Source organism: Amphiura filiformis, chromosome 10 (assembly GCF_039555335.1).
Source record: "Amphiura filiformis chromosome 10, Afil_fr2py, whole genome shotgun sequence".
In the NCBI taxonomy this organism is placed as follows: Eukaryota; Metazoa; Echinodermata; class Ophiuroidea; order Amphilepidida; family Amphiuridae; genus Amphiura; species Amphiura filiformis.
Genome location: NC_092637.1, coordinates 21,875,458 through 21,898,714, shown reverse-complemented (window position 1 = coordinate 21,898,714; position 23,257 = coordinate 21,875,458). Strand labels below are relative to the sequence as shown.

General features: G+C 36.8%; 1 protein-coding gene across 1 annotated transcript; it reads left to right on the top strand.

Annotated features, from left to right (window-relative positions):
- Positions 1 to 10,501: 10,501 nt before the first annotated feature.
- Positions 10,502 to 22,889, top strand: LOC140162646 (uncharacterized). The gene is given in 3 exon segments (XM_072185924.1): positions 10,502 to 11,033; positions 21,469 to 21,602; positions 21,605 to 22,889. Coding segments are annotated over 3 exon segments (636 nt in total). The 5' UTR covers positions 10,502 to 10,677; the 3' UTR covers positions 21,751 to 22,889.
- The last annotated feature ends 368 nt before the right edge of the window (positions 22,890 to 23,257 follow it).

The following is a 23,257-nucleotide window of genomic DNA, read 5'->3' as shown; positions in this document are numbered from 1 at the left end:
AGTTGATGCTTTGTAGGCACTTATAGATGTGTTTCGACATAACAAGTCCGACGTCTCTAAGTATCTGGTATGTGGCTGACTTATAGATGAGTACCCAGTTCTTATCATCTGACCATAATTCGTCGGTAGAGGATGATGTTATCAGACGGTGCTCTTGGATGCCAAAAATGTCGACGTCTACATCACTGCAGGCTATGAACAGTTGATGGGATTTCCATTCTGATATACGGTACAGTGTACACACATTGTAGGTGGAAACTACACGTACTTAGAAGGTAGGTAGACAGACATATCAGGACCAACAAAGATATGATGGTGTACCAGGTTCCCGTTGATCCGTTATAGAGTCAGTAGAAGACATCTGCCCAGCTACCTTCGATCTAGTATTTGGATATTTGTTTGTACTTATTTATACTTACATCCCACCCATATTAAATTGAAGAAAACTAAACAAGACTCTGTCTTTGAGCACGAGGGTTGCTCACATCTCTGATTATAATTAATTGCCTTCCATCTTTCGGGCAATAATTGAGGTCCATAAACCTCAACCAAGTAAGATCATTTGTATTCTAATATGCAGAGAGCAAAATAATTAAAATACCGGTTCTTTTCACCCCTGTGTATCCTAAATAGAGGTAATGAATTGATCTCTTAGCTCGGATTTAAGGCCTCGTTCGTTGATATCGGTTTAAGAAATAAAGCACCTAGGAATATGCAAATTCAAAAGTTGCAGCTCCATCATGTCTATTGGATGCCCTATTGTTCAGTACACAAAACGTTTTCGAACAAGAGACCTATAGCGCCGTACTTTCCGTTGATTAGAACATTAAAATACAACTTTTGGTTTTGTTCCTTGGTTTTCGATTATCGTCTCTTTAATTCTGAACCGATTTCAAAGAATCAGAGCTAAAGTGTACAGGTATTGGCTGTTGTTTTAATTTGACATATTTGTCTTGGGATATACAAGGGTGAACATAAAATATTTCTCTACCTATTCCAATTCAATTCTTACCTGCAATGACTCCAAGATGCAAACCAATGAGATCGTACATAGAGTGGCCTCCACCCGTCTCTATCCACACTACAGGTTTGGAAGGATCAATAGGACCATCGCACCATATGTGGAACCGCTGGGTGCCCAGTCTATGTGTGACGGTTACGAATGACCCTGGTGGGGAGGATCCATGCCGTGCAAATCCTATTCCTTGTATCCAACACCCACCAAGCATTAAACCAAAATATAGAAACACTATTCCCTTGACGATGGCATTGGTAACAACACCGATCCATTTGGAACACCTACGTTTGCGATTTTTGGAAGAAGATTCATTGGGATTTTTTTCGGATTCTTCTTTGGTTTGGAGCCTTATTTCACTCGATGACATTGAGGAAGAAGATTCACGTTTGATTAACAACAAGATGTATATGTTAGTAGCATTAACAATCATAATAATCAAAGACCACACCACTCCATCAATTGACATCCACGGTTGCCCAATACAACTGCCTAAGAAAAAGAAAAATGCGATCAATGTCATTAATCCAAAATATACCAAGTTAGTATTCCGGCAACGTTTCGGCTCTTCGGTGGTAGCCTTCTTCAGGTCAGCATACAAGTTGAAGCTTTGTAGTGTACATATAATGAGAATTGAACAGAGAAGCATTCCAAGTGCCATCGGGTAGTCATAGATAGGACCTTCATTGTGATAGAAGATTGCATAAACTATTAACCCAACGAAAGCAGCTAATAGCCATACGGCGCTTGCGCAAAGAATCAGTTTCTTTGCCAGTGCTGATGCCATTGGTGACGATGTAGGGTTCAAACACAGACGTATACAAAGTTATGTCGATTTACAAATGATCATAATTACACATGGCCATATATGTGTACTAGTATAAATGAGTACTATAGTATATTGAATATAATATGAAGACACAATTCAGTATATATACTAAGTGTTGATCACTGCACTTGTTTACTCTGGGTTGTAACCATCGATGGTCAAAGTCATATGATCAGCGGTGATGGAAAAGGCATAAAGGTCACGTACGTAGCACGGGCGACTGGTCAATAAATATCGTGTAAACAATATTATGTATGACAAAAACGCAAAGGTACAAAGTTACGGAGATTTGCAAATGACGATACGGTACATGTATAAAAAATGGGCTAGTCACAACCATGGCTACGAATATCATGTACTGAACGTTGGTTCGATATAATTTACTTACACTTGTTAATTACATAGACTTTGTGGTTAGCATGGCAACCATAGACTGTCACAATCATATGATCGAAAAGGTGTAAAGGTCGCATACGCACACAATCATCTCGTAACGCGTTTGTTCACTCCCTAGACCTATAGACAGTGAAGTCACTTTTTTATTAGATTTCGGGAGTTTTGGGTTATTTATTTTTATTTATGTATAACATTTGGCACAAGGCCAGTCATATCCAATATTGAAAACACAATAAATTGAAGGATTGCCCTTACATTAAAATCAAAACATTACTAGAAAATACATATAATCAGGACAGAATAAAATAAAACAAAAATATAAATTACGGCGAACTGGTTAGAGGAGGTGGGACTGAATGGCCAACTTGAAGGCCTGGAGGGAAGAAGCAATGACAATAGCCTCGGGGAGATAATTCCAGATGGAGGAGGCAAACGGATAAAATGATCTCTGGGACAGTGAAAGCCGGCGGAAAGGAACTTGAACAGCGCGGGAATTGAGGTTTCGCAGACCGGGTCTGGGATGAGGCTGGAAAAGGTTTGGTGAAGAACAAATATTGGCAAATATTTTAAATACATGACACAGATAAGCAACATCACGACGCGTACTAAGAAGACTCAGGTCGTAATCCAAGAGAAGGTCCTCGCGGTAGCGGTTCCAAGACTGAAGAATGACACGACAGGCGAATCTTTGAGTAGACTCAAGACGGTTGGTAAGGGTTATGTTCAGAGGATGCCAAGTAGTACAACCATACTCCAGAATGGGACGAACCAAGGCCAAGTACAAAGAGCGACGGGTGCTGATGGGGGCTAACTGGAAAGATCTATGAATGAAGCCGATGATTTTGCGAGCTTTTTTGCATAATATGTGATCGATGTGAAGATTCCAGGAAAGCTTGTCAGACAGCCAGATACCAAGAAATTTTGCAGAAGACACACGTTCAATGGGTAGGCTGTTAAGAGTGAGATTGAGATCCGGAAAAGAGTCCTTCCTAGTGGAAATGATCATGACTTTTGTTTTGGAGGCGTTGACAGAAAGGTGATTAAGGGAGAACCAAGAATGGATGGAATCGATATCAGATTGGAAATCAACCAGGTCTTCAGGAGCAGAGATAGGCTTGAAGAGAGTAGTGTCGTCAGTATAAAGAACAAGAGAATAATTAAAAGAAAAGGAAGAAAGACACAAGTCATTAACATAGACAAGAAACAACAGAGGCCCCAAGACAGAGCCATGAGGAACTCCGGAACGCACAAGAACAGATTGAGAGTCCACACCACGGATAACAACCAACTGGGACCTGTTGGACAGGTAAGACCTGAACCAAGAGAGGAGTGGACCGGAAATACCAACAGCTCTGAGTTTATGGAGCAGAGGACTGTGGGGGACGCGGTCAAAGGCTTTGGATAGATCAAAAAGAGCCATGGCGATGCTTTTGCGATCCTTGAGGTGATTGTACCATTCATAGAGAGCTGTTGATCCTTGCTTCTCAGTAAAGGATCGATGTGAGGTCGAATCCTGTTCTGAAGGACCTTGTTGTACACTTTTGCGGCAATGGACATAAGAGAAATACCATGATAGTTTGCCTGAGAGAGGTCGCCTTTCTTTGGTAAAGGCAAGGCGAGGAGCATGGCTATACAACCAAAGTAAAACAAGGATGCGAAATGATTTTTTTTGTCTGAACTATGCAAGGCATTAACAGCTGCTATCAGTGTGATAGCGCTGATGGGTTGGAGACAAGATAGTTGTTAACCTCCCGCTTGAAGCTCACCCGATTCTGGTTAGAGGTAATTGAACCAGGTAGAGCATTCTATAGGTGAGCTGAGGATGGAAGTAATGACCTCTGATGGCTGATCAGGTTGGATCTTGAGATTTTGACAGCTTGGTCGTGGGATCTGACAGAGCGCCGAAGACGAGGATCAATAATAAATAATAATAAAGGAGGGATTTATAAGCGCCCATTGCAAGCAAGCAAGCCACTGAGCGCTTGAGCCACTGAGCGCAATAGTCATACGATCTGGTAACAGATGTTGAAGGAGTTCTGGAGCTTCGCCATAGAACATCAGATGAAATAGAGTGATGGCTCCCACTGCTCTTCTATGTCCCAGGTGCTGTATTTGATATAGTTCTTTCCATCTACTTCTGAGATGCCAATGATGCGTACCGCTCCTCTTTGTATAGCATCAAGTTAAGACAGAGATGTGGGTGGAGCACCCATCCATGCAGAGCTGGCATATTCCATCTTGAATCGGATCATAGTCTTGCATATCGTTGCTCTCTGAGAAGGAACAAGGTAGAGTATGCACAATCATGACAATGGGCAAGTGGACTACGGAGTAGTCTAAATTTCAGCCAGAGGTGGATGTAAGGGCTTTTGCAACAGAGCTCTTCGTATTTTGGCACCAAGTATGACCTCATAACCAGCACAGTTATAAAGGTAGCTGAAAAAATAGCACCAAGAAAGAAAGACTAAGCAAACATCTGATGCGGACAAAGTGATAGAGTATCTGGATACGTAGAGAAAGAAACTTCGAGAAGTGACTGACAAAAACCTGAATACACTGAACTTGTCAAAACAGCGAGAAAGAAGATTCCGGAGAGAAGCAGAAAGAGAAGAAATTGCAGTGAAAAAGGACTAAAGCAGATTTCAAAACTGAACAGCAAGAAAACCAGAATAAACAAAATGAGACAAAAGGGTAGCAACATCACAACTGATAGAGAAGAAATTCTAGATATGTATGCAGACTTTTGCCAATTTAGATCTGTACAGTTCAAAACCAAATCAGGACAAGACAAAACGTTCTTCTTCTTTCGTATGTTGATAACGAGGGAGATTCAGATCTCAAGTTTGCTGTTGAGCAGCCAGTCTCGTGTGGAAACATCAACTTCAGAGAGTCCCTTGGCTCCATCTGGGGGTCGATGAAGGTGACAAGCTTTGATGATGTGGTCTGCCGTCTGCCCTTTCTTTCCGCACTCACAAAGTGGGCTTTGGGTGAAGCCCCATCTATGCATACTGGTCCTGAAGCGGCCTACTACTGTTCGCGAGCGGTTGAGTTTCACCCATGCATGGCGTGGCAAATCCGAGCCAGGGCTGGATTTCGACGTATCTGGGATATAGCTCTTCAGGGGCGAAGATGACAACTGCCATCTCTGCTGCCATTCATTGCCATTCATTGCTGCCATGCAAGCTCATGCAAACGTTAAATCAACTAATCAAATTGACCGCTCAAGGATAACAGTAAGAGAAGTGGAATTGGCAGTGAAACAAATGAAAGATAAAAAAAGCTCCAAGCACTGACGACCTATAACCAGTGACATCTTCAAGGTCATGAAGGTAGGCGATGCAGAGATAAACACACAACTTGTTAGACTGTGAAACAATATTATTCAAGAGAAAAGGATACCTAAATCCTGGAAAGAGGATAATGTTTATCTGCTTCGTAAGAAGGGCGACAAAGCAGATATTTACAATTACAGACCTTTACTGTCCCATTCGTATACAATATTCACTAGAATAATACAAAACTGCATCAAGAGAAAGAGAATCAGCCAAGACCATGAAGATAGGCTGCTCAACTACAGATCATCTTCATGCTTTGAACCAATGAACATCAGTTGAAGCAGCTTGAAGCTTTGCGTTGGTATATAGACTACGAAAATGGCTCGCAACACTGCACAGAGACCTATTCACAGCTTTAAAAAAAGATTGGAGTCAACGAAGGATATGTACAACCACATATACACAGATGCAACAGCCATAATTCATCTTGGAAAAGTATCCAAACCCACATCCAAAGAGGTGTAAGACGGGGTGATACAATATCTCCAAAAATCTTCACAGCCCGGGCTTCACAGCTTCCATGGAAAAAGTGTTCAAGAATTTCGATCTTCAACCGAGAGAAGTCAACGTTGAGGGAGAATGAGATTTGCAGACGAGGTGCAACTAAATGGCTTGAACAAGGAGAACATGATTGAAGATATGACTGAATATACACAAGGGGTAGACTAAATTCAGGACAAAATACCAACAAGTCCATTGCAATAGAGAATGAACAGATGGAATATCTAGAAAGTTGTAAGTATATCTAGGCCAGAGAGTAAAGATGGAAGACAACACGAGAGAAAAAGTCATGCTAAGAATAAAGGATGCCAATGTGCGACACTGAGGACAAGAGTCTTCAATCGGTATACCTACAATGACCTATGGTCATGATGGTTGTGACACCTGGACAACAACAACGTTTTTGGAACAAAAACTCAGGATAGCACAGCAAAGGCCTACTATGGAAAGAACAATGCTACATATCACCATACGTGACAAAGTAAAGAATGTTGAAATAAAGGACAAACAATGTCAAATATATCATTGACAACAAAGAGGCAAAGTGGAGATGGGCAGGTCACATACCCGGGTCACATAGCTCCCCAGCAAACACAAAACGTTTTCGACATCATTCGCAAAAGGTTATAAAAGGTTGTCAGAAAACGTTTAAATGTCGGGTTATATAAAGGGTATATTAAGAGTATAAAACGTTTTCATAACCATAAAAAATATTTTTTGATAATCTACTGCTCAGCAAACAAAAATGTTTTACAGAAAACGTTTAAATGTCGGGTTATATAAAGGGTATAAAAACGTTTTAATAACATTCCAAAAACATTATTGAAAATTTGATACAAAACATTCCAAACAAAATGTTATTTTGGGGTTGAAAAAATATTTTGTGAAAAATGTTTGCCCAAAATATTTTCAATAACGTTTTAAAAACGTTTTCATGACCTTTATATAACCCGACATTTAAATGTTATTAAAAGGTTTTGAAAAAAACATTTTAAGAACATTTCTGTGTTTACTGGGTTCAAATATTTTAACATAATGTTATTTAAGTATTGACACAATATTTGGCAAAAATGTTTGCAAAAATAGTTTACAATAACATTTTTTGTAATTATTTAAAAATATTGTTGTAGTGTGTTTTCATACAAAACGTTTTAAAACGTTATCATGACCTTTATATAACCCGACATTTTAATGTTATTAAAACGTTTTTACCTAAACCAAAAGCCAAAATATAACTTATTCAAAACGTTTTTAAAACGTTTTTGTGTTTGCTGGGTCGTAGAGAGGTTAACTGGATGCCACAAAGAGCAGGAAAGAAAAGAAAGTGAAGACAAAAACGAAGATGGCGGGATGATCTCATATCCTATATGGCTACAACCTGGGTAAGAAAAGCACAGAACAGAATGATAGAAAGAATTAAAGTATTGGACGGTCCTGGTTTAGGAAAAACAACATTAGGCCTATCATTCTCTGATATCACACATTGGATACACTACCATTACGCTTCCCATTGAAAAACACATTACCCTCGGCAGTGGTTCCGGGACCGGGGGATCGAGGGGCTCGACCCCCAATAATTTTGGTGGTTATGGAAAAGTACCATTGCCCCCCACCCAATAATTTGGGTCAGCCAACATTGCCCCCCCCTCCGCCCCCAATATTTAACATCTTCCGGAGCCTCTGCTCGGTGTCTGATTTTGTAGACTATAGTGTATATTTTATTGGGCATCCTGGACTAGGAAAAACAGCATTAGGCCTACTCTCTGATACCCACATAATTATCAAAATACTTTTAATGGATACCCCGGTACATTACACATTGGAGTACATTTTAATTGGATACACATATGTAGGAAAACAATATAATTCTCTGATCTTACAGATCGAAATGTTGCAAAATATAGGCTTAGTGTATAATTATTGGAACCCTGTATTGGACACCCTGGTTTAGGAAAATGAACATTATTAGTTGACATAATATTACATATTTTTAAAGTACATTTTAATTGGACACCCTAGTTTAGGAAAACGACATTATTTCAGTGATATTACGTATTTTTGAACCCCTGGTGTAAGCAAAAGAACATTAAAATCTGATATCACATACCGTTAAATTCGTTAAGGGATTGCTTCATAAACGGACCGCTCTGACAAGAACCAATTTGTCTCGGATACAGAAATGCGCCCTCCAAAAAAGGCCTTACATTATTTGCATTTTTAGCAAATAACTTTCCATGCTTACCGTACATATACAAACAGGCAGGCGTTTATCCAGGCGCTCGGTATGGGCCCACCTATTTTACGATTTTGTTGGGAACAAAATCGAACCCCTTTGTTTTGCTTTTTCATATTTACATAATTTTATGGAAGATATATATTAAATTGCATCGCATTTTGATCATGATCAACGACCCCCTTGTGCCTCCTTTCATGTACTTAAAAAAAACTTCTTCGAAAAACTATAGAAAATAAACTGAACATTCACATCGCGTAAAACCTAATAGTGCAAAAATGGTCCAAGCAATGGCTTCAATGTGGCATTTATTTTGTTTTTTTCCAAAAGTGAAAGGGGACACCACCCTCTGCGTGTGGATAAAAAAATATCCACTTTGGCTTCTGTTTTGGACATCCGTACACTTTCTATTTTTAGCAATGATAACAATTATATTTTCAAAATGGTTCATGAAATAGCTTCATTAAACAAACAACAATAGTGTCAAGAGGCTCCACGAAATGGATTCAATTGGGCCTATATTTTGATTTTTTTCCAAATACTGAGGGGTCACATCCCCCGGCCCTATGCGTCCGTTTGGGCTTCTGTTTTGGACACCTGGTCCACGAAATTGCTTTAATTGGACCTTTATTTTGAATTTTTTTCCAAATAATTATTAAGAGGGAAAATTACCCCTCAGACACCCCCTTGCGTATGGATAATGAAGTCTCCGTTTTGGCTTCTGTTTTGAACACCTGTGCACTTATCATGCTTATTGTTTTCAAGTAATGATAACAATAATTAGTGTCAAAATGTTCCACGAAATGGCTTCTATTGGGCATTTATTTTGAATTTTTTTCCAAATAATTATTAAGAGGGAAAATTACCCCTCAGACACCCCCTTGCGTATGGATAAAGAAGTCTCCGTTTTGGCTTCTGTTTTGAACACCTGTGCACTTATCATGCTTATTGTTTTCAAGTAATGATAACAATAATTAGTGTCAAAATGTTCCACGAAATGACTTCAATTGAGCCTTTATTTTGATTTTTTTTTTTCCAAATACTAAGGAGACACATCCCTCAAACAACCCTTTGCGTGTGGATATTAAGAAGCGTCCGTTTGGACACCTGAATGGAAACACTTATTGTTTTAAAAATGATATCAACAAAAGTGTCAAAATGGTCCACGAAATGGCTTCAATCGACGTTTATGTTGACAAAGTTTCCAATTATGAGGACACATCCCACACAGACACCTCCCTGTGTCGTGCGACGGTGGTGACAAAAAATTGGAGTGTGCCCCTCTTTCCCAAATTCCTGGATCCGCCACTGCTGAACAGGTAGCACTGTAAACCCAATACATAATCTTTTTGCTTCCTTTTTTTCTTTCTTTTTTTTTCTTTCTTTCTTTCATTCATTCATTTTTATTTTCTGCGTTCTTTCTTTCCGTCTTTCTTCCATTCATTGTTACTTTTGGTGTTCTGTCTATCTTTCAGTCTTTCTTTCAGTCTGCTTTCGTTCTTTATTTATTTATGTCTTCCTTTCTTGGATTTTAGCCTTCTATTATCATGATTATAGATTTTATTAATTTACGATTTTAATTAAAATTAAATGTCTGCGCAAATTCTTAACAATGGCAATGCCGTGTAGTGTGAGCATTTGCAAGCTCGGCTCAAAGCCTGCATGCCCTTTATAAACTTTGGACCTTTGATAGACTTTTGACCACAGATAATTAAAGAGAAGCAATCAACTGTTTCATTTGCCATAACCGCTCTGTGAACTCGAGTCTCGAAAAGTAGCTCGAAATTTCTCATATCAATCCTATTGTACATGATATAATTTGTTTAAAAATACTAACTTATATGATTTTGAATGTATTTCCTTTAATACTTTAAAAATCACATATGCCTATAAGCAGAACTTTCCACTTTTGACAAGTTCACGCCATTGTGTATTCCGTCAATTTCTGCGCTCGCAAATTAAGGGTTAACAGTGTGTCTATCTGGAAACATCACTTCCAACTTTTCATTGTATTGTTCCATGTATACCTTTGTTAAATATACATCATTTTTGTGAATATACTATTTATTATTGTGAATATAATTATACCACTAAATATTTCTGCACGGTCTTTGATTATGCCATGCTTGTGTGAGTTTGAACAAAGTTTTTGTCTGATTTCCTGATCATTGAATTGGAAGTTTTATTTCATTTTTCGCCACACGACCTTCAGGCTACAATTAATCCGTGTATGCATTCCTTACAAGCACGTCATAGCATAACACAGGTTAAAGTTTGCTGCGTGGTACCAATGTTAAATACATAGATTGGATTTGAAGCAACGCATGAAGAAGTTATAATATATTTCTAACTGAATTTTATACCAAAAATGGCTTTTATGACCATCAATGGCTCTATGAACGGTGGTAATACCAGACCACTTGTGCTCTACATATCCGTACACTCTCCAAACGAACACAGTAACGATGGACGGCAGAGGGTATTTGAAAACCTGCAAGTCGCCAACGCATTCCCACAGGTGGAATTCCGTCCATTTCGCATCAACGGAGATTCTATTTTTGATGATATCATGAGTCTACTGCTTTCACAATTAACAGCAGACGATTTCCAGAGGTTGCAGATGATCGTTGTCAATGGTTATGCGCAGGTGCAGACGGGGACGCTGGGAGGGGAAAGCTTTACGGGGGCCTTCTTCAAAGTCATACTTCTGGCTTTACTTCACAGGTAAGCTATAGGCGGCTACTGTTGCACCATGTTTTGCAGCAGGCCTGTTTTGAATTGAAGATGAAGGTATTAGTGACGCCAAAATTAGATCTAGCTTTCAGATAATATATGCGTGACGCACAATATTATTATAAAGAAAGGAAGTCAAGGAAGCCAATAATCACATTCATATTTCCATAGGTCTTATGGAATTGAGTTGAGGCCAATAATGTATCAAAACAAAAGTATTGAGCATTTTCCCCATCCCCGAGAAAAATCATGCACATGGGGTTGAAAAGACACCCCTTATATCAAGCATTATGTGTGTCAGCTTTATTTGGTTCAATTATATCTTAGTACAAACACCCCATAGGTCATTGTCCTCTCCGACCCGCCTTAATTATAATAAGTACAAAAGCTTGTTGATTTAAGGTTAGCAATTATTTTAAACTGTTGTAATTAGGTATATAGTTCACAGCATCAGAGTTATGTTGTGAAGAGGGCTGAAATAACAACACTTTTGTAAAATGGACATTTATAACGTCATTAACAACAACAAATCAAGTATGTTTTCAAGTATTTGATTTGTAGAATGAACTTTTGCAAAACACCAAAGTGTTATATTTCGATAATATATTGATTTAGATAATGAAAATCGGCTGCTTAATTCGACCAACAATACCGTGTCTACCCTTAATCCAACAAAATATTAAATTGTATGCCTGTATTATATGTATAGTAACTTTGCGTCTATTTATTTATGACACAATTGCCATATTGTTATCACCAATCATATATGAAACATCAGTCACGATTATAACACTTGACATAATCATATAACCTTAATCAAACAGAGATATATTTGCGCAATACAGTGCAAATAAGGTCAGTTTTGAATGTGTGGATATCTGAAATGAAACTTACAATATAAGTTCGTCATTATGACATTTTATACAGTCACCAGAAGTTTACTTATTACAAGACTAAGTGGTGTTTTAGGTTTTTGGGTTTTCGGGGTTTTTTTTTTTGGGGGGGGGGGTTGGTTTTGTTTTTTGTTGCTGTTTTAGGCAACTTCATTATATATGGTATAAAATGCATAAAGTGCCATTAATACTGAGTGGAACGTTACACATTCATAAGCCATACTTTGTACTTTATACTTTATATTGTACTTTGTATAGTCATACATTGTAAAAGTGGAATAGGCCTATTAAATCACGATAACATTAAACCCGATTATTAAAAGCATGGATTTTAACGAAATCTAATTTAGAAAGCATTTTGTTCCTCCATCCGGTATGTCATAGGCCCTATATCATTTGTATATGGCCGGATTTAACTCATTTGCTGATATTCGGATATCTGTGCACCTTGAAATTTCTTCGTTTATGTTCATTAAAAAAAGGTCTTCAAGGAAAACAAAACAATAGATCTCTTGCACATAAGTAGGTGATTGCCATTACCACATACAAATGACAGATAAAAGATGATGTGCAAGATTTCAAGTAGCCAAACATGCCAAAGTTAAATAACCCAGATGATATTGCACTGTGACCATTACTCATCAACCATAATTATAGGAATGATCAAAATGATGATGATGATGATGATGATAATAATAATAATAATAATAATAATAATAATAATAATAATAATAATAACAATAACACAATTACTAAATAATAAGTACAATCAGAACAATTTGAAATAACTTTCTCTTTACCTCACGCATATACAATTCAGTATATCGCATTATAAAACGGAGAGTTTCCTAATGACCTTATTCTTTTGGGCGGCCAGTTTGAAAAACAAATGCCACCTAATTTTGCCCCGAATATTACACAATCGGAATTGATTTACAAATTATTACAAAATATTCAAATTGCCAAATTTTGTATATCATTTAAAGGTATATCAAATATGATATACCTTTAAAATCTATTCTCATACATGCAAGCTTCGGAATAATTCTGGTATACTCTGCTCACAAGTATAACCCTAACCCTTATCCTATATAGGCATTACTCAGTAAGTTGATGTAAGTCGTTGCGTCAACTTTCCGAGTAATGCCAACGCGTACAATTTTGAGTAACGCTGACTCGATATCATTATGTTGGTCGCACTCATTTGCACTTACTTTTTGAGTTGTTACAACTCAGAAAATGAAATTAGCCTAGGTTAGCATAATTTTCTAGAGGTGCGATATACAAAATTTTGCACTGATTACAAAAATAAATATTTGAATACTGCTAATTGTGCAGAAAATGATCCAATTACGTGAATTAAGTAACAAAGTACCAAATTGGAATAACTCAAAACAATAAGTTCCAGTAACTTAATATGAACGAGTTACGTCAACTTACATGTTGAGTTACAATAACTCAACTAATTGGTTCTTTGAACCTTGTTTATTTTTCTAAGTTCCCTGAACTTGAATTCAGAAGTTGTCATTACTTAAAAAGTTGACGCAACGACTTACATCAACTTTTTAAGTAATGCCAACAAAGTTGATTAGTTGACGGAACTTTTTCAGCATTTTTAAGTTCGGATAACTAAAATGAATTTTGTTTTGGCAACTTTTATACTATTTTTGAGTTGTCCAAACTTACTCCTTTTGAATTGAGCCAACAAGGCGAACAAGTCATTTCTATGAGTGTAACCCTAACCCTAACCCTAACCCTTACCCTTACCCTATAAAACATAGGGTGCGCAGGGTAAACCAGAATTGTACCTAAAACACAGGCGCAGGGTAAACCAGAATTGTACCTATAGATTTTGAATTCGAAGCAAATTACATAAATTCTTTTCTTCAAAACGGGGTCAGGGACTTAGCTTACTCTACTTGCCCCTGTTTACCCCCAATTCATATCCAAGTTTTCATTATTTGCCATAGAATTTACACAATCGTGCATTATTCTCTCTCCTTCCGTACCGAATGAAAGTCTAAGTCTAAATCGTCAGTCAAAGTATTGCAGACACAATGCGAGCGAATGAAGAAATACTCAATTCATACTTTCTACTATATGCATTTCCAGGCTATACCTTAAAGGCCTATTCAGTGATTTCGGAGAATCGCAAAAATCATCCAAATACCGATTTTGGAACTTTTGTTAGTGTCATATATATAGGTGCTATAGCATACATGTATAATAGTAGTTAGTGGTTAAGCCGAAAGCCGCGTATAAAGACAAAATGATATTTTACATACATGAAATGAAGTAAAGTTATAACTTCAACACTACATTATTTTTCGAAGTTATAACTTTACTTCATTTTATCTACCATCTATCTGGCCACGAATTGAAACAAACTAAATCTGAACCAACATTGTGTAAATGTCTGAAAATAAAGGTGAATTTAACTAATCTTGTATAAAATGTGTTCCCAATGGACCCAGTAACCCAGTGTTCTAAAATAGTTATATGGTTTAACTTAAAGGCATATTCAATGATCCCAGCGAATGTGTAAAAAAATGTTAAGTATAACTTATCTAAAAGTGAAGATAAGTCCTTAAAATTGGCATCAGGTATTTTTGAAATGAAAAATTTGCCCCCCCCCCCAAAAAAAAGACCCCCCATGTCATGCATCATGTGCAGAGAAAGATTTTTTTTCTTTTGACTTGAAATTTTCATTCCAAATGGATTTCCAATCTGAGACTTACGACGATGTTATTGCATTAAGATTTGAAAGCTGTAAAAGACACTAAATACTTAATAAACACTTTAACGCGTTTATTTCCTTGCTTTACGTCATTTACGTGTTAAAGTAAAAGAGGTGTTGCTTATTTTGATAACAATTATTAACACTCCAACATGATTCAGCAATGTAATTCAATTACTTTAGGTTAGAGTGTTAATCAAAACACCCCGGTAAACACGTTGTAGTGTTAATCGTGAGCAACGCCTCCTCTTTACACGTGAAGCACGGAAATAAACGCGTTGAAGTGTTATGTTATCAATTAATTTTTACGCGAGTCTTCACTTCACTGCAAAAACAGCAGAGCAACACTTAATAAACACTTTAACACTTCATAAACACTTGTTTGTACAGTGAAGGTACAGGGATGTTTTTATAAACACAAATCACGTTTAAAAACATAAACATCTTTATATTTCTAAACGTGTTTTGGTGTTTATAAATAACATATTTTATACTATTCACTGTACATAAACAAGTGTTTATGAAGTGTTAAAGCGTTTATTAAGTGTTGCTCTGCTGTTTTGCAGTGTTGTCATGCTTGTTGCTTTAGTATGATTTAATTCATTGGTCTGACATTAATCAGTCGTCGCTGGCGACTTAAAGTATGAATTCATCTTTAAGTCACGTACTTTTGCGGCGATATTTTGTTAGTTTACTATAGGTGTCAACATTCTAGGGTTTTAAATTCCTTAAGGGATCTAAAATGAGCGTTTATTGCGTTTCGACAGTATTTTTGTGGGACATGAGAGCACCTCAGACCTATCGAATTGCATTCTGAATACGAAGCATGTCTTTCTGATATCAAATAATTTTCATTTTTTGAAAATCACAATATAATACAAATTTTATGACAAATTATAAAAATTTGATATTTTTCAAATTTTGATATATAACAGTCCTCGAAGTAAATTATATAAATCTAATGATATATTCTTAAAGTGTATGTAGCAGGAGGAAAAGCCGACGGTCAATTGAAAATTTTGACCTTTCATATTGAAGATATGGATTTTTTCCAAAAAGACCTAATTTTTTTGGTGTTTTGGGAAAAAATCCATATCTTCAATACGAAAGGTCAAAATTTTCAATTGATCGTCGGCTTTTCATCCCACCTACATACACTTTAAGTATAAATCATCAGATTTATAAAGTTTACTTCAAGTACTGTTAAATATCAAAATATCAATTTTAATGATTTGCCATAAAATGTGTATTAAATTGCGAATTTCAAAAACAAAATTATTTCATATCAGAATGACATTCTTCGTATTCAGAATGCAATTCGATATGTCTGATGTGCTCTAATGTCCCAAAATAAATACTGTCCAAACGTTCATACCCCAGCCCTTAAAGTAATACCCAAAAGGATTAAAATAAGAATTGTATGATATGACCCCACAACAGTGCATTGTTATTGAACCAAGGTATTGAACATGGCTAAGGAATAGAGGAAATGTTTGCCCATGGAAATCGGCTATCGAAGCGAGAAAATATTTAAAGTCGTACGATTTGGGACGAATATATCGCTGACTTTTGTGCTTAAGAAAATACCTTGAGGAATACGCTCATTCTAACACTCAAATCCTAAATAATCCGTGAAGTTTCCTAGCAAAATGGCTACTCGTGTATTAAAGTGGCTTGATTGTTATACAGCCAACAAAAAACCTATATTTCTATTTTTGACTTTCATTGCCGTTTGCAGTTAGAGGATTAGGATTTAGCCATGTTTCATTTGCCAAAACAGGATAATGGTTTAATTTAAAACAAAATTAACGCTGTATTTTTCTGGAATCGGGAGTAAGATAATGAAGGTCGTATAATATATATACGTAGTATATAAAATATTGTTCATTGCTATGGATCAGAAACTTTACTCTAAGCAGATTATTTGCATGGTCTCTGCTCTATATATTTGAAAACATGAATGATTGTTGGGGAAGATTATACCATTTTGAGTGAATGTTCTTTAGTCATCCAGTAGTTTATTTGGAAATAAATCTAGGCCTAATGCAAGGGCTTACTGCATGTTTGCAACTTTGCTACGTTGCGTCTGGAACCCTCAGACTTCATCATGTGACTGACCTGCTGGACTGGTCACGTACGTAGTGGCCGTGTAGATGGCTATCGCCTTCATGGTCTTGCTGACCTGGTGTTCCTAAGAACGAGGAAGGTGTTATTCTGGATCAGGCGGGGGATCAGGAGGAACAGAGACATAGAAGAGGCATTGACGAAGCCATCTGGGAGCGTGAACAAGAGATGGGGACGCCGCTTTAATATATGGGACCTGCCATCAAGACGATATCTAGCCTTCCATCATGACCAGTCCAGCTGGTCAGTTGCCTGATGAAGTCCGGTGATTCCGGACGCAACGTAGCAAAGTTACAAAAAATAAGTTCAAGTACATGTGTATTAGATTTATTTTCAAACTCTATAATACCGATTGAATAGAACTATACTTCTACGCGGCCTTCAAAATACATTTGGACAAGTTCTATAATTAATGTTCTTTCATTTCCAAATATTTGAAATGAGTCAAGGAAAGTTTGGAATTAGCTCAAATTTGATACATTCATCAACATAATCCATCATAGTGTCGTTTCTCATTTTATTTAAAGCGAGTGAATGAAGAGAATAACGTACAATATAATTATAAGGAGTTAAAATGCTTAACAATAACAAAGTGACTGGTCACAAAGAGACCACACGTTTTGGACACGTTATTATTTTCAAATTACAATGACTTATGAATGGGTTCAGATTTGACTTTTTATCGTTAAATCAGTTGCCTCAGGGTTCTTCATTAACAGTTTGCAAGCAGTATACAGTATGGCATTGGTGGTTATTGGACATGTTCATTAGGACTGTAATTGATAATTATATTCCAATAAAACAGTATTCACTTGACATTGGACGTTTCGAAGTCTTGCAAACTTCTATTTTCAACTCTGTTGACGATATGACGACCTTCTTGTTTACCATAGATGATGCGGGTTGGTCAGGAACGCTGTTGCCAGTTGAGTTTTTTAGGAAATCTTGTTTTGGATGAAGTAAACTCCCCATTTATAAATACACTCTTAGAAATATTTTACTCAACTTGAGTAAACAGGTCACAAGTCAACAATTTGAGTAGAAATTTACTCAAATTGAGTAAATAATACCCAACATTGAGCTCATATTAATAAATAATTTCGTCAATGTTGAGTACTATATTCAATAGGAGCTCAATGTTGGATATTATTTCCTCAATTTTTTACTCAATTTGTTGAGTTGTGACATTTTAACTCAAGTTGAGTTAAATCATTTTAAGAGTGTAACAAAGTTCAATTTCATTTAAAATGAACACTAATTATTAAAGTTTTAGGAAATGATACATGTTAAAGTGTTAACAATAGTGTTCAAACGGCCTCTATAAACGTGTAATAGTGTTAATAATCATAATTGCAACAACGCGTATACAAATAAACTCGTTTATTAACATATGTTTTTAGAGAGTAACCTATTGAAGTCTACCAAACTATGTTTACAAAATAATGTATAGATATCATAAACACAAGCCATCAAATTCCTGAATAATATGTTTATAATCTAAATGTGTTTAAAACGTGTAATTTAGTGTTTGGAAAAGTTTTTAAACTCTATGAACACCGTTTACAGATTAAATACGAGTCTCTTCGAAAAACAATTCGTATTTATTTACATTTACTTTATCAAATTCAAATGACATCAAAATCATTTTTATAGATAAACACAACTACGATAACGAGAGGAGAGAGCTAGAATAAGGTCAATAAAAGTCCCTACAAAAAGCAAACAAACAACAACAATTTAAAACAAGGCACAGGAAGTTCAGGACCGCGTGTATTTACTTAGAGGTTAATAACTGCGCATCGGTTATTTGGAGGGCATAGTGAAAAATCTAAACATTTTGCCTTTGGAACCGAGGAATATCCCGAGGGGCGTAGCCCGAGGGATATTCCGAGGTCCAAAGCAAAATGTTTAGATTTTTCACAATGCCCGACATATTACCGATGCAAAGTTATTAACCTCATTCATAACCGTCACTTTAATCTCTTCACCTTACAAAATAACACAAAATTTTGCTCAAAAGTTTATAAAAATAGATGATTTTTACATCTTCCCTTGCCAAAAATCGATCAGGCTAAAACAGAACGACCAATAACAAAAGTGCGTATCACAATCTGTGCAAATATGGTAGCGCGCAATCCAAATACGGCAGCCAGCGCGCGCGCAGTTTGTTGGACGCACAATACTGCGCACGCAGAAGTCAATTGTGTGCGACATTGGAACAATTACGCATTTTGCGGTCAATTGTGAGATATTAATGACCTCGATTTGCGTTCGCGTTTTCGCAAATAATAAAATATGATTGGATCGCACGCATCGCGTTTATTAATGAGGTTATGAATAATTATCAAAATATCAATAAAATAACAAACAATTAAAAAAAGACAATGATCTGTGCTTGAGAAAATACTTGTATTAAGAGGTTATTTTTTATTCATTAAAAAATTCTTATTGTGACTGAAATAAAATTATAATTGTAGCATTTGCCTGTCTAATGGTAAACATGCAGGAATGCTTTCTATACAGTTTCAATACACATTACAATTAATTTAGGATTGTTTCGCAAGCCTTGCTCGCCTTTAAAATCACAACCTATACAGATTTCAAGTCAATGTAAAAAGTAGTTCACTTACGGTCACCGCACAATATCATGCCATTGAAAACAATCTATTGTCCCGGTGACAAGTTTTACTTTGCAACTGTAAATGAAAATGGAATACCGTGCAAGAAATTGTACTTAATAAATCTCGTTCTGTCTTGCTTATAATCATATGTAAAGGTAAAACCGTTCACACGCTCTATTTACCTGATGGAATTATAACCGGGATATTATGTTGGGATGATGAATTGACTGGGGAACTAGCTCAAATAGAGACTTGATGAAATACAGAAATACAAAGTTAAGGGTAGACGAGGTATTGTTGGTCGAAGCACCCAAAAATCGATTTTCATTATCTAAATCAATATATTATTGAAAAATAACACTTTGATGTTTTGCAAAAGTTCATTCTACAAATCATTGAAAACTTGTTTGATTTATTGTTGTTAATGAGTTATGTACGTTTTACAAAAGTGTTGTTGTTTCAGCCCTCTTTACAACATATAACTCAAGAACCACAGGACCTACAAAAGTATATCTGTGATATTTGAATTCTTCTACACGCTCGCTATGAAATATTTAATGCAAATGTTGCCAAAGCTCACTATCATTCGCAAGATACACTCATGGAAATAACTTGTTCGCCTTGTTGTCGCAATTCAAAAGGAGTAAGTTTGGACAACTCAAAAATTCATTTTAGTTATCCGAACTTATAAAATGCTCAAAAGGCTCAAAAGTTCCGTCAACTAATCAACTTTGTTGGCATTACTTAAAAGTTGATGTAAGTCGTTGCGTCAACTTTTAAGCAATGCCAACTTCTGAATTCAAGTTCAGGGAACTTAGAAAAATAAACAAGGTTCAAAGAACCCATTAGTTGAGTTATTGTAACTCAACATGTAAGTTGATGTAACTCGTTCATATTATTAAGTTACTGGTACTTATTGTTTTGAGTTATTCCAATTTGGTACTTTGTTACTTAATTCACGTAATTGGATCATTTTCTGCACAATTAGCAGTATTCAAATATTTATTTTTGTAATCAGTGCAAAATTGTGTATACTATAGCACACCTCTAGAAAATTATGCTAACCTAGGCTAGTTTCGTTTTCTGAGTTGTAACAACTCAATAAAGTAAGTGCAAATGAGTGCGACCAACATAATGATATCGAGTCAGCGTTACTAATGCCAACGAACAATTTCTATGAGTGTACTGTGAACTACCAAACCGCAAAAAACAATCTGATGACGTACATTTATTATGTAGGAAAACTCTCGTACACATTATTAAAGAGCATTCAGAGACGCAGCTCAATATAGGCGCAGATACTAGTCCTTGTCCAGGGGAATTTCAAGTTAGCGCAATTATTTTCTCGAGAACATTAACAACTACACCGGGGCTCGAACTCGGGTCCTCTCGCACTGAATTCTGATGCCCTATCAACTTCAAGTAGCCTATTTCTTGACGTTTTACGAAGTTGATTTAAAACATGGTGCGATCGTCGAAGTGTATGTTATATCGTCGAAGATCCGGAGCATGTTAGACATTTAAATCAGTTACGCAATTAAATCAGTTAGCCTAACAGTTATGCCTCTAAGCTTGAGGTTTACAATAATTTAAAGACATCCAACCCTCTTAACTTGCTGGGTGTTACAACCAAATTATAATGCAATGTATAGAATAGGACTACGTAGTTTATAATCATAAAATATTCAGGGTTCTTTTATTTTCAAAAGCCGAGATATTGGTGGAGCTGCTACAGAACTTCAGCATGCCCTTTGCCTTAGCAGACACATACGTGTGGCCTCTAAACACGGTCAATTCACTTCATTATTCTATGACACGTCGGTCATGTTATTACCTTTGTCAAGTGATACCCATTCCAAGTACCAATTCTTCCGAAGTATATTCCTTTATAACGATTTAACTACTCCTAAAATACGACACAGTATTATTACGATTACAGTTAACTAGGTTATTTTCAACAGGTGTCTCCCAAGGTTCCATTCTGGGACCTACAATCTTAACCCTTATTTTCTCCAACTCATACTATATTTCTCTGTTGTTATTTTATACAGATTCCCATCACATAACAACAACGCTGGACACAAAATAGCTGTAGTATGTGCGCAATGTTTTAGCCACATCTTCGTACAGCAAGCCGATTCGGTTCCCGCCAAAAATCCTGTCTTCAAATTCATCCCCTTACCAACAGCTATATGCCGTACTTGCTGCACACAGAGGACATGCCAAAGGTAGACTGGATGAAATGGGACACTCAGTTGTTCTTGAAGAAGTTATTGGTGGCGCCCAGGTCACCTGCTTCACCTACTTCTCCAAGTATAACAATAATGAGATAGACTAGCGTTAGTCCCAGACTTCAAACGCGAATATTTTTATAAAGATTGCTGCATATTCTGTAAAAAGACGAGACGAGAAAGCGTACTTCATGAACTTCTTAACCCCTGGACACTGCAAGTCATCTAACAACTTTTTTGATTGGTTTTTTAACTGGAAATGCTGATCTTATTAATACATTCCTTGATTGGTTCAAAATTGGACACAATAATTCATTTTGGCCAATCGGTAGGTAGTTCTCATGGGGTTAAAACAGAGTATGCACGTCGCGTCTGCACTCTGCAATCCATCTTACCTGTAGGTATCTCAAGTATGAGTATCTAGGGTCTACATCGCCAGGAGGGTGAGAGTTCACAAGGCAGAAAGGCAATGTCGGGTCGATCTAACTGTCAACGTGTTCGTCAACTATGCATGAGTCGCGGGCTATGAGCTTTAGTCTCCTCTGTCTACGGGGTCCGGCCAGTTGGGGTTCTCTCACAATATGGAGTGAGTGGATGATCACACTGACAGCGGAGGAGTATACTAGCTGGTCAGACGGTCTAATTCTATAAAGCATATACCTAAATCGACTACTACAGAATATTATATGCTTAACTTATAAACTAAAACTGTAAAAATGTTATCTAAGGAATGATATCAAAAGTGCCGGTTCCGGGCAGTTCCGTCCGGGTTACTATTGTTCAAAACAATGGAACGCTGTTCAACCGCTGGTCCACCAGCGGTCGAGTTTTGATATCAGTCCTAATGTATTTTTGTACCAAAGTAATTTAAGTATTACGACACGTAAATAACACCCTGAACCAAAATGGCCGCTAGTGGTCCCATTGTCTATACCTAGAATACATAGGCCTATATTCTTCTTAAAACATGACGTAATTCAAAGTTCCCTGGCCGAGTTCCCTGGTTCAGCTTCAGCAAATACCAGCCCATAGGTCAATTATCGACATACGATATTTACATTTTTGGTAAATTCATTAACCTATTACGATTGGACCAGCTAGAGGCGTAGCCGGGGGATTTACCCTCACAGAAATTTGCCAGGGGGTGAAAATGGGACGGCAAAAGAGTAAAGTGTCACTAAAAAGAGGGAAAAAACCTGACAGAGACAGATGGGGACGAAAATTAAGCTTAGCCGCTGCCCCCCACACACACACACACGCCAATGTCACGCCACTGCGCACATCGTCACGGAATCCACCGGCTGTGCCTGATCTGCGCAGTAACGGTGTCGGCTAACGATGAGCGCATTGGTGTGACCAGTGTGGTGGTATTTACCAACAGGTTAATTGATAAAATCTATTAAAAATAATATTGAGTTGGAACAAAGCAGTGCAGTGTAGTGTAAAAGAATATCTATTAATAATATTCATGAATTGAAATAAAAAGTCTCCGTTTCAGTCAATGAACCCTTGCGCTTTCAACTCATGTCAAATTGACCGAAGCATCTATTTTATTCTTCCACAATAGGTTTTTGAACTATAATTAAAAACTTGTTTCGGTGGTACTATA